This window comes from Oratosquilla oratoria, chromosome 4, assembly GCF_046742065.1.
Source record: "Oratosquilla oratoria isolate Oo_2021 chromosome 4, ASM4674206v1, whole genome shotgun sequence".
Taxonomy (NCBI): domain Eukaryota; kingdom Metazoa; phylum Arthropoda; class Malacostraca; order Stomatopoda; family Squillidae; genus Oratosquilla; species Oratosquilla oratoria.
This window is the reverse complement of record NC_134780.1, coordinates 22,546,497-22,560,999: the sequence shown is the minus strand read 5'-3', so window position 1 is coordinate 22,560,999 and position 14,503 is coordinate 22,546,497. Positions and strand designations below refer to the sequence as shown.

The 14,503-nt window shown below is 42.3% G+C and overlaps 2 protein-coding genes across 2 annotated transcripts in view; one reads left to right on the top strand and one right to left on the bottom strand.

Annotated features, from left to right (window-relative positions):
- The window catches only part of LOC143024430 (uncharacterized), a 61,045-nt gene extending 50,892 nt beyond the window's left edge, over positions 1-10,153 (top strand). The window contains exon 3 of the mRNA XM_076183231.1: positions 9,986-10,153. Within this exon, the coding sequence (XP_076039346.1) occupies positions 9,986-10,153 (168 nt within the window). The remainder of the gene's footprint in view (positions 1-9,985) is intronic.
- Positions 7,089-14,503, bottom strand: part of sca (scabrous) — a 144,866-nt gene continuing 137,451 nt past the window's right edge. Inside the window, exons 5-8 of the mRNA XM_076183629.1 lie at positions 13,164-13,373; positions 11,956-12,598; positions 11,497-11,679; positions 7,089-10,765 (exon numbers count right to left, since the gene is read on the bottom strand). Coding sequence (XP_076039744.1) covers positions 10,329-10,765; positions 11,497-11,679; positions 11,956-12,598; positions 13,164-13,373 — 1,473 coding nt within the window. The 3' untranslated portion in view covers positions 7,089-10,328. The remainder of the gene's footprint in view (positions 10,766-11,496; positions 11,680-11,955; positions 12,599-13,163; positions 13,374-14,503) is intronic.

Below are 14,503 nucleotides of genomic sequence, written 5' to 3'. Positions count from 1 at the left end.
AGAAAATATATTTAAATAAATAAAAAATCTGGTTGCTATGGCAACGCCGTTCTTCGTCGTCGAAGATCTCCACTTCGCTAACGCACCACCTCATCACCGGGTGAGACTTTCCCCTCTTTTTCGATCTCCCGCCACGCGATTTTATTCACGTCTCCTCCACGCTCTCTGGAGGAAGGAGGTTAGTTTGCGGCCCATCTAACCCCGTTAATTCGGTTTGCTGATGTTAGTTTTTAATCAGGTTGTCGGTGATTGATTTGGTTAAATTCCGTGGAGGAACCCCCCCCCCCCACTTTCAATGCTTGCTTCGTTCGGTTGATCAGTTTAATCTTCCCGGTTAAGAGTAAATCTCGATTAACATATTATGCTTAAATCGGGTCAACTTAATCTGCTGAGGGCAAGATTAAGTGCTTCCCGGGGTTAATTTATAACTAACTTTCTCGTAAAACTGGCTATGTCAAAATTAGAATTAATAAAATGTAAGCGATTTTACTTAAAGTCCATTAACAATAACTTAGTTAACATTTCAATAAAGCTTAGTTACTAAGACGACACACTTTACATATTTTGTTCTGGTTTAAACAAAATTTATTCCCAATGCTTGGGCACGTGGCAGTCACCGGTGAAGACCGTACTATGGACCTCCTCGTTAGCAGTCCATGTCGGAAGCTTGAAAGAGCTTTGTTAAGGAATCTGTGTCTTTTAATTAAAACCAGATTAAAAAAAAAAAAGATAAAAAATATGAGAAAAAACTGGGACTTGTGATTACCCAAGACACAGGTTTCCGTTACTCGTTACCCGTTACCTGTCCTCTGTCACGGGTATTATTACTCTTATTACTAATATTATTCTATCGCCAGGGGTTAAAGGGGGGAGGGGGGACCTCGGTAGGAAGAGTATTACAGTAAGTGCCTGTGCTGGTATTAGCGTAGTAATACCAGTATTGATCTTCAGCGCATTCCTAGAAGTAACACACACACACATACACACACACACACACACATACACACACACACACACACACACACACACACACACACACACACACACACACACACACACACACACACACACACACACACACACACACACACACACCAGGGCTGAAATAATTTCAGTATCGCTTCGCTGCGGGGTGTTACTCCAACTCTCGTGGGTGGGGAGTTGGGGGTGTATATGCGTGTAAGGTTACCCATAGATCGGTCATATAGGAGTTCTGAGCTCTCTTTCCGGTGGGAAATAACTGTCAATCACGAGTCCAACACGTTATCCAAGACCATGGTGAATCACACGCGCGCGTACACACACACACACACACACACACACACACACACACACACACACATACACATTACAGATGTTTTCTCATTGTTCATTCTACAACGTAAAAATAAAGAAATTGATAAATGATACATACTAGACAAATAACAGAGTAGGCAATTGTTTAAGGAAAATATATAAGATATATCAAACACTTTGGTGAGATAAATGAATATACGATATATCAAATATCTCCACTGACAAGCCTATCTCCCTTTAATCACTCTACTCCTGCAACAGGACAGACGCGCTGTTAAACTACAGTCTATAACAAGAATAACAACAGCAACTACAACATCAACAACTACCTCTTACCATGCAAAATGCCACGCATTGCATCCATCTCACTTGCCTATACCATCTCCTCTGCAAGTCTCACTCTCCCGCTCGTGATCTCACGCCTACTCACTCTTTCCTCTCACGCGATTCCACACAAACACACACGCGCGCGCGCGCGGGGCTTGATGGCGTAGTGGTAGCGATCGCAACTGCTGTCACAGCGGTCCGGGTTCGAATCCCGCTCAGGGCTGAAATAATTTCAGTATCGCTGCGCTTCGAGTCGTTACTCCAACTCTCGTGGGCGGAGAGCTGGGGTGTGTGTGTGTGTATGTAAGGTCACAGCATTACCCATAGATCGGTCATACGAGCTCTGAACTCTCTTCCGGGAGGGAAATAGCTGTCGATCACAAGTCCAACACGTGATCCAAAAGACCATGGTGAATACACACACACACACACATATATATATATGGTTTAACGCCACAAAATGCCCCCTATCAGGAGGCAAGGATGCTGCCCCTTCCATATACTCTTCTTAAAGCTCTTAGTAACCATATAGTGAGCGCTGAAACAATTAGCTGTTTTAAGAAAAGATAACTTTATGGATGGGGATGACAGGTAGCAAGGGGCATGGAATTGCCTGGTGTAGGTCTTAGGGTCTCTTGCAATCTAAACCATTCTTTTGGTCAAGCAATAACTTTATGGATGGGGATGGCAAATGGTAAGCGACATGGAACTGCCTGGTGTAGGCCTAAAGGGCTCTTGGAGTCTCCTCCATTCTTATGTGCTTCTGTTCAAGCACTTTTTTTTTTTTTTTTTTTTTTTTTTTGCCACGCGAACCTCATTCTCCTTTTCGGTGTCAATTTCTCCTCAGAGTTGGTCAGACCATCCATCCCTGGGGAAAGTTGAATGCTCAGTTGAAGGCCTTGTCTATTCTCGACGTCAATTTCCCTCAATTACCAAAAGTTTCAATCCTTCAGTGATGTTATTATCCTTAAGAAAGTTCTGCAGGAGTCTGTCTCCTACACAGGTTATTCTGGAGGAGACTGCAAGAGGCCATATGGCCTACACTAGGAAGTTCTGAGTCCCTTACCACCTGTCATCCCTATCCAGTCATCTAATCTTGTCTTAAACAATAATTTCAGCGCTCACTACATGGTTACTAAGTTTATTCCATTCATTTGGTAAACCAATTCCTGCCTATTTCCTTCTTAAATCTAAATTTGTCAAATTGTTAAATTTCATTCCTGAACTGTGGTCATGTTTTCGTTGTCTGTGAATGCTAATGACTTGAGATTTTTTCAATATGGCAGATCTGAATGATAAAACAAAAGATCATTAACCTTTTCAGTGGTAAGGAATAGTTTTTGAATGAATAAAATCGCCTGTAACCAGTTAAAAGGAATAACCGCACAAGATTAAAACTCTGTGGTTGTTTTTGTTAACTATTGGCTTCATTTGTACAATTATTTATTATTCGTCAATCATATATTCAATTCTGATTTCAATTACATTATATTTCTTAATCTTTCCTTCTCCTCGTATTTCTCGTCTTCTTCCTCCTCTTCCTTTCTTCTTCCTCTTCTTCTTCTTAATCCTTCAAAATCTTCAATCTCAGAGTCCATTCCCCGCCGGGCATTAAGAGACATTGTTCCTGTAAGGAGGGGGGAGGGAGGGGGTTGTCAGGATTCGAACCGGGTGACGGAGGACTTTGTCCAGCCCTTCCATCCACAAGGAGCTAAAGGCGTTATCACACTGGGCTATTTTTCCTTCGACTGTCGGAGCAGATGTGCTGCCGCAGCTTTAGTGAAGGAATGTGATCTGCTGGAGGAAAAATAGCCCAATGTGATAAGACCTTAAGATAAGATGGAAGACAAATGGGTGTGTTCCTTGTTGGTAAACCAGTTCGAATCCCGCACTCCTTGGGAAGAAGGTGAGGAGACCACGATAGGAGACGCTGACTACCTGCGGCCGAAGCCGTCACCTTTGCCCTAAGTACGAAGAAGGAAATAGGCAAGAACTGTTTTACTAATAGAGTAGTTAACGAACGGATTAAACTTAGTAACCACCACGTAGGAGTGAGCAATGAAAATATTGTTTGTTTAAAAAAAAAAAATGAAAGAACTTTATGGATGGGAATAACAGGTGGTAAAGGACATGGAACTGCCTAGTGTAGGCCTTATGGTCCCTTGCAGTCTCCTACATTCTTAGGTTCTTATTAAGACATTAGACCAATGCATGTATATTAACATAACTGTCCTATCAGAACATCATCTATTGTTTATTAGATTAAGTTTAATTTATTTGAAATTCAGAAGCTAAAATGGATTTAGGTCTATGACATTCTAAAGTTAAAGCGTCTATGCCAATTTCGATTTTTGAGTTGTTTTTTCCGAGTTTCAAAAAAAGAAAAAAAAAAGGAACGCTTTTGTAGGTTTCGTAGTTGGCAGGATTACTGTCAACCACGTTCTCGGTGAGAAAAAGAGTGAAATAAAGAGAAATGTAAAGAGGCTCTTTTTTTTTCTCTTCATTTCACACTTTCCTGCGCGTCTGTCAGATTCAGGAAGAGGAGGAGGGCGACGGGGGAGGAGGCAGCGAAGGAGAGAGAGGAGGGGTGGAGGGGAAGAGGAAGGAGGGAAGGAGGGATGGAGGAAGGAGGGGAGGAGGAAGGAGGGGAGGAGGAAAGAGGGAGGAGGGAGGGAAGGGGAAAGAGGGAGGAGGGAGGAGAAGGTGAGAGAGGGAAGGGAGAGGGAGGAGGGAAGAGAAGGAGTGAGGGGGAGGAGGAAAGAGGGAGAAGGGAGGAGGGGGCGGGAAGAGAAAGGAGGGAGATCGGAGGTGAGGGGGAACAGGATGAAAGTGAGGGATTTGGGAGTTGGGGAGGAGGAGGAGGAGGGAGGAGAGGAGAAGGAGGGAGGAGAGGAGGAGGGAAGGAGAAGGAAGGAGGGGAGAGGGGAGAGGGAGGAGGGAGGGAGAGGGAGGAGGGAGGGGGAGGAATAGGTACAAGATGAAACGGAGGGATTTAGGAATTGGGGGAGGAGGGAGGGAGGGAGGGGGGAATGGGAGGGAGGGAGGGAGGGAGTGGGCTTGGAGCAAGATGAAAGGGAGAGATTTGGGAACGAGGAAGGGATGTTAGGGAGCTGAATGTGGTGACTAAAGACCAAAGATTAGGGATTCAACACCATGTGAAGGATCTCAATATCAATTCTATTCTGGCTAAAGCTACGTTCGACTCGGTACGATTATCGCTCAAAGATGATCGTTCATGGCTCAACGATGATCGTTCATGTCTCAACGATGATCGTTCATGTCTCAACGATGATCGTTCATGTCTCAACGATGATCGTTTATGTCTCAACGATGATCGTTCATGGCTCAACGATGATCGTTCATGGCTCAACGATGATCGTTCATGGCTCAACGATGATCGTTCATGACTTAACGATGATAGTTTGTGGATCAACGATGATCGTTCATGTCTCAACGATGATCGTTCGTGGATCAACGATGATCGTTCATGACTTAATGATGATCGTTCGTGGCCCAACGATGATCATTCACGGCTCAACGATGATCGTTCATGGCTCAACGATGATCGTTCATGGCTCAACGATGATCGTTCATGGCTCAACGATGATCGTTCATGGCTCAACGATGATCGTTCACGGCTCAACGATGATCGTTCACGGCTCAACGATGATCGTTCATGGCTCAACGACGATCGTTCATGGCTTATCAATAATCGTTCATGGCTCAACGATGATCGTTCATGGCTTAACGATGATCGTTCATGTCTCAACGATGATCGTTCATGGCTCATCGATGATCGTTCATGGCTCAACGATCATCGTCAAACGAACCTACAACCAACGCGCTTACCCAAATAGGATGTCAGGTCGTAGGATGCGCGTCACCCACCATTGGTTGTGGTAATTAATAATTAATTAATTAATAGCACCGAACTAAATGTACCTTAACGTCTATACACCAGTGTCGTAATTCAGTACTAACATCTTAATGATATTTTGTTATTATTATTACATTACCACCTAACTCTATTCACAGACATATCCATTCCCAAATACCAAAATACTTCAGACACTTTATAACATAGATACAATCTTACTAAACTCTAAATTGTATTAAATTAATGTGGTAAGGTACAGAGGTTGTATCGTTCCGTCAGGGGATAGAAAGGTCCTGTAAAGGGCCATTAAGGTTGAACACAGTGTGATATTATGCCTCCCCATCCACTCACCCTCATCCTTCTTCCATTTCTCGTATTAAATATGGCGTCGATGGTCAGGTATAAGGGAATAATGACATAATTATAGAATTTTATCTAATTGTTGAGTAAATACTCGCGATATAGCAATAGAAAATTAAATATTAAATTGGTAAATTATAATACATCAATGTAATATACATTTTTCTCGACGGAAATTCTATTGTAGATAATAAATAAGGGCTCGTTTTATGTAAAAGAAAAGAAAACCTTACTTATATTTGTATGTGTTTATCTTGGCCAAAGTTCTAATTAATTTTCTGTGATGTTGATTCCATTGCAGAGTTGGAATGAAATCCTAACACTCAAATGACACATAATTCACACTTTCACTATTAATAGGCAGTTTGTTTCTTACAAGAATTCACTGTATCCGATTTGATAGTTACACTGATACCACTAAGTTTTGTTTGAATTTAATTTGTAAATTTGTCGTTGTTGTTTGTTTACGATTTCACGCGCATGCGCACTACTTACCGGGACTTATGTTCCAAGAAAATTGTAATGTCATAATAGAATAATGATAGAAAAATATATATGTCCTATAACTTTTTGAATCATTGGTAAAATTATTATATATATGATCTAGTATAGAATATGTAAATAATCTAGTGGAAATAGAGAGAAGAAAATATTATTTTTTTTAACCATGAAACTTTCAAACCTAACTTCTTCAACACGGTAACGCACAACTCAGAGTAATGTTTTTTGATAGCGCCAGAGGATTTTAATTATGAAGAAATTCAAATGAAATATAACTTTCTCAATCGGCTGTGATCCCGTTTAATTATGAGTCGTCCTTCAATTTGAGTGGAATCTTTTGGTACAATCAAAGAATGATATAGAACTATGCGTCACCGAATTAAAGAGTACCAACGACATCAAACACCGACGACATTCAAATTTGTTGTGAAGTGCTTGAATTCCTTCGATATTCTTTTCAGCAAAACAATGCAATATTACATTAGTTTTGATTGTTTACAACGTTATCATCTCGTATTTGAATCAATCAGAACTTTACATTTTTGACAAAAAGTCTTTGAGAAAGATTCTATTACATTTTTTTGTTTCAGAAATGGGTGACAGTAATGTCGACATTATAGAAAATCATTGAATGTAGGAAAAATCAAAGTGGGGCAACAATCAACATTATTTTTCCTTGGATACTATACCCACCAAAGGAATAAACAAATAACACAAGATATTTCTTAATTAAGACGTTTATTGAACATATAAAAATAATTTGTACAGTGAAACCACTACTATTTACAACACTGACACTCCCAACACGTCTTTCTTTGCTTGATATTACAATAGATTTTCTTACTTTGGCATGACAAGTTACCCATGTGATGATAATCCTCAGTTTTCTGAAGACGAAATCAACACTAAATTTAATCACTCAACATCCACCATCTCCCACTAGATTTTTAGTTAGTGATCCACTTGTTAGACTCCCTAGTCCACTAAGAGGTCCACAGGTTCTGGATCACGTACACACGCATGCATACATGTACGTACACACATACACACACTTACACACTATTACACGGTCTGAAAGCTTTATTAACACTGCAAGCCGTTACTATCCCCCCTTGAGCAAGGGGATGATATGTGTGTGTGCGTGTGTGGGGGTGATATGTGTGTGTGCGTGTGTGTGGGTGATATGGCGCGCGCGCGCGCGTGTGTGTGTAAGGCTACAGCACTGCCCATAGATCGGTGTATATATGAGCTCTGAGCTCTCATTCGGGAGGGTAATTTGGTGTCGATCACGAGTCAAGCCCGTGGTCCAAGATTGTGGTGAATCACACGCACACACACACACACACACACACACACACACACACACACGCACACAAAACGTTATTTTTTATCATCACTGTTATTATACATTACAAATGTCTTTATTCTTATTTACATTTCACTTTAATTTCAGTTTTTTTTTTATCTAAAAATCGGTTTTTGGCTGAAATACAATTGCTTCTTACAAATAATAAATAAATCTAGAGAATTTTTTTTTTCGTATTTTTACACTCATTCTTACTACATATGTTTACATCCATTTACAACCATTATTGTTTAGACGATTCGATCCTATACAAAACCGATTCCTTATATTTCTAAGTCGAACCCATACTAGAGGAAACTATAAATGGGTTTTCTTGGGCACAAGACATTTGACTAACGATTGACTCGAAAAAGTTGATTAATTGAAAAACAAAAACAAAAAAAGATGATTTTTGTTAAACCTACGATCTGTGTGACCAATGCGGTCGGCGAATCGCGTTATGTTTGTTTTTGGAAAACGTACGATTGTATTTGTGATTTTTGTATTTTTCTTTGTTGTTGTTGTTGTTGTTATTGTTGTGTGTAATAAATTCTAAAACAATGTGGAAGGGGATATGATTTATTTTGTTTTGTGATTTGCAGTCACATGATGAGATTATTTGTAATTTGAATTTTGACACTGCAAGACATTGACTGGAGGATATTGTACGTTTTCCTTGAGAAATACAAAATAAAATAACATAAAAACAAAATATGATAAAATAAAACAAAATAAAATAAATTTATATAAGATAAAATAAGAATAGAATAAAGTAAAATAAATGCGATTTCGTCCGACCCAGCACACTAATCTTTCTATTCCCTTTCTTAAATCCTAGATTCTTCTAGATATAATCTATCAATAACTTCCTCTGACTAGGAACACATGACCAAAAGAATAGTACATAAGTTAGGCACGAGTTCAAGCAAGGACCATCATCATCATCATCATCATAATCATCATCTAAATGTCTTTCCTTGCTCACAAAAAAATTGTGCTTTGACACTTAAACACTGTTATTGATGACGTCAGAGCTCTCCTTGATAACGCCACGACTGACCTTCATGACGTCAGAGCTCTCGCTGATGACATCACATATTTCCTCGATGACATCAGAGCCCTCCTTGATGACGTCAGAACTCTCCTTGATGACGTCATGGCTTTCTTTGATGACGTCACGGGAAGACAAGACATGCTTACATTCATATATATATGTTTATATATATATATATTTGATGTATGTATATATATATAATTTTTAAAGTAATTATATAATCTATGAATAATATTCTTTTATCATGGATAGGGGCACCGTCCCTCTCTTTTTCTCTCGTTAGTCTTCTCTTTATTAGGGATTATTGTTTATTCACTTGACGTTCTTCAGAACGGCAGAGAACGGCAGAGAACGGCGGAGAACGGCGGCACTATTGTCTCAACGTGAGAAGTTTTTCTGCTGATGATTTCACAGGAAACACTTCTTTACTCTCCATTTCTGTGTGTTAGTGTGTTTGTGTGTGTTAGTGTTTGTGTGTTTATTTTCGTATGTATATGTGTATTTGTGTGCGTGTGTGTACGCGCGCGTGTGCACGTGTGTGTACTCGTATAGGCATGTGTTTGTATATTTATGTTTATGTGTGTGTGTGTGTGTGTGTGTACTTGTGTGCGTGTGTGTGTGTGTACGTATGTGTGTACTAATGAACTGAACATGTTCATAATCACTGTTCAACAGAACACACGGAATGTTGTTCACATTGTGATAACACAGTGAACAATATCGAACCAGTGAACACGGGTAATCACAAATGCAATTCACAAGTCAGTCAGATCGGTTATTTGGACGTCTCCAGATTAAAAAAGTAAATTCCTTATCGGAAGCGTAGGTATGCTATCTTGATAGCACACCTCACACGACAGCAGCTCGGGGGGGGGGGGGAAGTCTGAACAAGAACAGGGTAGTTCACTTTGGGGAATTAGACCGGGAAATCCTCCTCATGACGTCATGTCGTTTATTATTTTTTCTTTTCCCGTCGACCCAATTGGCTGAGGCGGTGATGTCTGGGGCGGATGTTTAACTTCCGGCAAAATCGGGTCAAGACCTGGGAAGAACAAGACAACAGAACCTCCGGGTTCCCCCGAGGTCCTCCGACATCATACCGGAGGATTACGATCCAGAGGGCGCTCCCCACGGGTAGCCAGTCCCCAGATGCCTCTCCGCAACGCCCCTGGGGGACCCAGATCTCCGTAGGAATCTCCGTGATTTTTTTTGTTTTGTTTTTTAGATCTTGAGGTCCTCTTCTTGCCTTCGGTACTGTCGAAGTCCTCAACTTCGCCAGATGAGGTTCTTGAGGCTCAAGGAGGAGGTCTCTTCGTTCTTGAACAGGTTCCCGACTCACGACGACGATGACGACGATGTGGACGTCTCGCTAACAGGTTCTTTGGTCGTTTGACTCGATGTCCGAGGTCGTCCTGGAGGAGGAGAGGCCACGGTGAGGTGTCTGAAGAAGATCTGGTCGTCGTCGTCGTACCACCAGGAGACGCTTCGCTCCCTCCCGAAACACCTCCCCACGGAGTCGTCCTTCGGTCGGCGGCAGCGGCCTCCTTCGGCGGGAGGTCGGCGGATTTTCAGCGGTCTTCCTGGCGGGTGGAGGCGTAGTCGGCTGGCCGGAGCATCACCTCGACGCTGGACAGCTGGAGCCAGTGGCGGTCCTCGTCTCTGAACCAGCTGAGGCCGTTGGCGTAGTCTCCGTTGAGGTTGGCGTGGATGCAAGCGTTGAACCACCAGCCGCCTCTGTAAAACTCAGCGCAATTCGTCTCCGTAGCGTCTTGGTCCCGGTCCCATGTGGAAAACCTCATAGCGCTGTGGTACCGCATGGCGTCGGAGGCGTTGCCATAGTAACCAGACAGGTGGAGCCGGTAACCGTCCTCGGGGCCTGAGACCCGGACGTGCTCGTAGTTGGCCTCGAAGATCTCGCCCTCCGTCGTCTCCATCGAAAACTTGATGGTCATCGGCCGGCTCGTTGTCAGCTTGTTCAGGGTGGAAAGACCTGCCCAGTACTCGTCTGAAAAAATAAATAAATAAATAAATAAATAAATAAAATAAATAGATAAACAAACTAATATATGAATAAATGAATAAGAAAATATATGAATAAAGGAATAAATGAATAAACAAATTGTTAAATAAATAAATGAATAAATATATAAATTAAGAAATATATAAGTTGATAAAAAGTTATAAATCAATAGATTGCATTGTACACAACCACGCACGCCAACACAATGTTGTATAATCTATAAAGGATTTGTGTGAAAACCCAGTTTCAGCCTCAGTTTCTGTTCCTTTGGGAGACGGAACTGCTCGGCCAGACGGCTTAGGGAATAACAACAACAACAACAACAACAACAGCAGCAACAACAACAACAACAACAGTACTATTTATACTCTCCAGGAAAAATAGTCCTCCTTAGGGATTTTAGAACACTCCTCTATAATGATTTATTTATTTTAATTAAAAAAGAAAAATAGATTTTGAGTTTGAATGCGGTGTCGCCTTGTACAAATTACTGTTATTGTTATTTTTAATAGATTATGATAAATCGTCGTCTCTTATGTGATCAAAATCATCAGGCGACATGTAGATAAGCACCCGCACGGGGGCGGTTAAAAACCGTTACATCTGTTAGTTTGAAATTTGGGAGTCGTTGAAACCAGTTAAAACCGTTGATTTGAATTTTTGAACGAGCACGGAAAAATGGGTATTGGGGTACTTGGGCGTAAGGGCGAACTTACCGGACGCTAAGCCGAAGCCTTGTTCGTACTCGTTCCACGTTCTGAAGAAGTCCAGATGTGGAGAATTTCTGCGCATGATGACTGTCCAAGAGTCTGAGCATTTGACCTGAACTGGCGCAGAGGAACTGCGTAAACGGATCATAGCCACGTCGGTGGAGGTTCTCAGTCCCGGGTCACTGCAGTCTGAAGAAGAAAAAAGAAAAGGTGAAGTTAAAAAAAAAAAAGAAAAAAAAAAAAGGTAATGTCAAGGCAAGAGAAGAGAATGGCAAATGTATGTCACATTGTATATTACGTGATGTGACGTGACGCATACAGATCCTCTCCACCGTGACGTGATAGGATGAATTGCATGTTATTGGACAGTGACAAAATACCGTCCTTAAAAAAAAAAAAAAAAAAAAAAAAAAAAAAAAAAAAATGTAAAAATAAAAAAAATGGAACAGGACCTCCAACACTTACCATGAGGATATCCGGAAGTCTCCACGTTCTCCATGAGCCCCTTGAGGTCGACCTGGCCCTCAAGGGCCCGGACGACCGTCTCCACCTCGGCCCTATGAGCCCTGAGTTGCTGCTCGAGAGCTCTGAAATGAGTTCGAGTTTCGTTGAACCGAATTCTTTGGGTCTCTTCCTCGTTATTCGCCTTGCAGTCCTGGAGGGTGAGGTTGAGGGCTTCCGTCTCGAGGGTGGCCATCTTGAGGTTGAGCAAGTCGAGGTTATGCTTGGCGTGGACCGTGTCCTTCCTCAAGGACTTGATCAAGACGTAACTCTCCTTCTGCTCCTCCTTGAGGACGTCCTGCTCGGAGCTGATCTGCGAGAGGCTGAACTCGAGTTTGGCCACCTCCTTCCGGACTTCGGTCACCGAAGAGTCGAGGTGGTCCTCGAGCTCTTCGACGGCGTGGAAGAGCTGCATGGAGGAGGAGTGCATGTCCCCAAGGCCTTTCACACTCGACTCGATCTCGCCGAGGTGCTTCTCCAGAAGGATAGTCGTCTCCTCGAGGGCGTCCAGACGCTTCTTCTGCGACGTCTTCAAGTCGTCCTCGAGGTTGTCGGAGGTCGAGGAGGAGGTCGAGGAGGAGGAGGTCGAGGCCTTGAGAAGAGCCACCTGTAGGAGGACAAACCCTGTGTTAGTTCCTCTTCTACAAGGACAATTGCCGTCTCTAGACAGATTTACTAGACAAAATGTCTATTCAGGCATTGTTTAATCCAGGAATTTCAAGTAGTACTAGTTTGTAAGGCGAAATTCATGTATATGTTATTGCCTGAATACACAAAAAAAATTATATATATATATATATACAGATTTACTAGACAGAATGTCTAGGGAGGAATGATTCAGTCTAGGCATTTCATAAATTACTAGTTTGTTGCGAAATAAATTTATACATTAATTATCGAATGAATGCAAAACTTACATGAATATATTTACGTCGAACATAGGAATCCGAACCTTATTGTCTCCTAGCATAAGAGCAATAATCGTTTGATTTATATATGTGAAAATATGTAGGTCGAACATAGAAAACTGAACTTTATTGTCTCATAGCATAAGATCGATAATATAATCGTTTGACTCAGATATGATATATGAAGATATCTACGTCGAACACAGAAAACTGAACCTTATTGTCTCTTATCATAAGAACAATAATCGTTTGTCAATCACTCACGTCTTGCTGTACATGTCTGAGAGCAAAGTCTAGCGACTCTACCATCTCCTCCATTTTCCGAAGACGTTGGAGGACAACCTTTTGCGTGGCCGTCGAGGCCGAGAGCTGCTCCTTGAGATGGACGACTTCCATCCTGGTGCTGTGGTGCTGACGGCGATGGTCTCGATGTCCCCGTGGGGGGTCCGCCTCCTCCATGGGATCATCGCGTTGCTGCAGAAGAGGAAGGGAAGTTTGAGAAGTTGTGAGGTTGGAGGAGTGTGTATGTTATACGTACACACACACGTACACACACACACACACACACACACACACACACACACACACACACACACACACACACAAGCATAACTCTTCATTTATTTTCTTCACCAAAAAGTTATATGAAAATGGGATCCATGTGTGTGTGTGTGTGTGTGTGTGTGTGTGTGTGTGTACGTGTGTGTGTGTGTGTGTACGTGTGTACGTATTTCCTCATTCCTTTCCCGTCTTCCTTTCGTTCCAATCTGCTTTGAACTTCCTTATGCTCTGAGACAGAAGGCCCTCGTCCCAGCTTTCAATTGCCCCTCAATAAGCCCATTGCCAAAGCTCCCGTCGCCACGTGATTCACCACCACGTTCTTGGATCACGTGTTGGACTCGTGGTCGACAGCTATTTCCCTCCCGGAAGAGAGCTCAGAGCTCATACATATGACCGATCTATGGGTAATGCTGTGACCTTACACGCACACACACACACATCCAACCCCCCGACCACGAGAGTTGGAGTAACGGCTCGCAGCGCAGCGATACTGAAATTATTTCAGCCCTGGGCGGGATTCGAGCCCGGACCACCGTAGTGGCAGCCGGGGACTCTACCGCTGCGAGCGTGCGTGCGTGTCAGGTCTCTCGTCTTTGAGTTTTTTTTCTTCTTTTTTGCGTGAGATCGTGAGTTCGGCGTGTGGAGGGGGTGGGAGGGGAGGGGGAGGGGGTAAGGGCGGTGGTGGGCGAATCAAGTGGTGGGGTATGGTAGGGGATAGTGGAGGATAGTTTTAGAGGAATAGTGGTCACTAGTCAGTACCAGTTACTAGAAGTCACTACTAGGATCAAAATGAGTTACAACATACATGCCCAGGGAATGTGATACGAGACAAAGACAGTTACCTTCGCAGTTAAGCACCTCATGGCTTAATCTATCAGATTATCACACACACACTATCAGAATCTAACGATATGTGGACGATTTCTCTCCCTCTCTTTCTCTCTCTCTCTCTCTTTCTCTCTCTTTCATCCAACCCTGTTATGGACCACAAGATCAGTTGTCGAATTGCTTTATCACTTTTATCACTGCCTTTCATTGTCAGT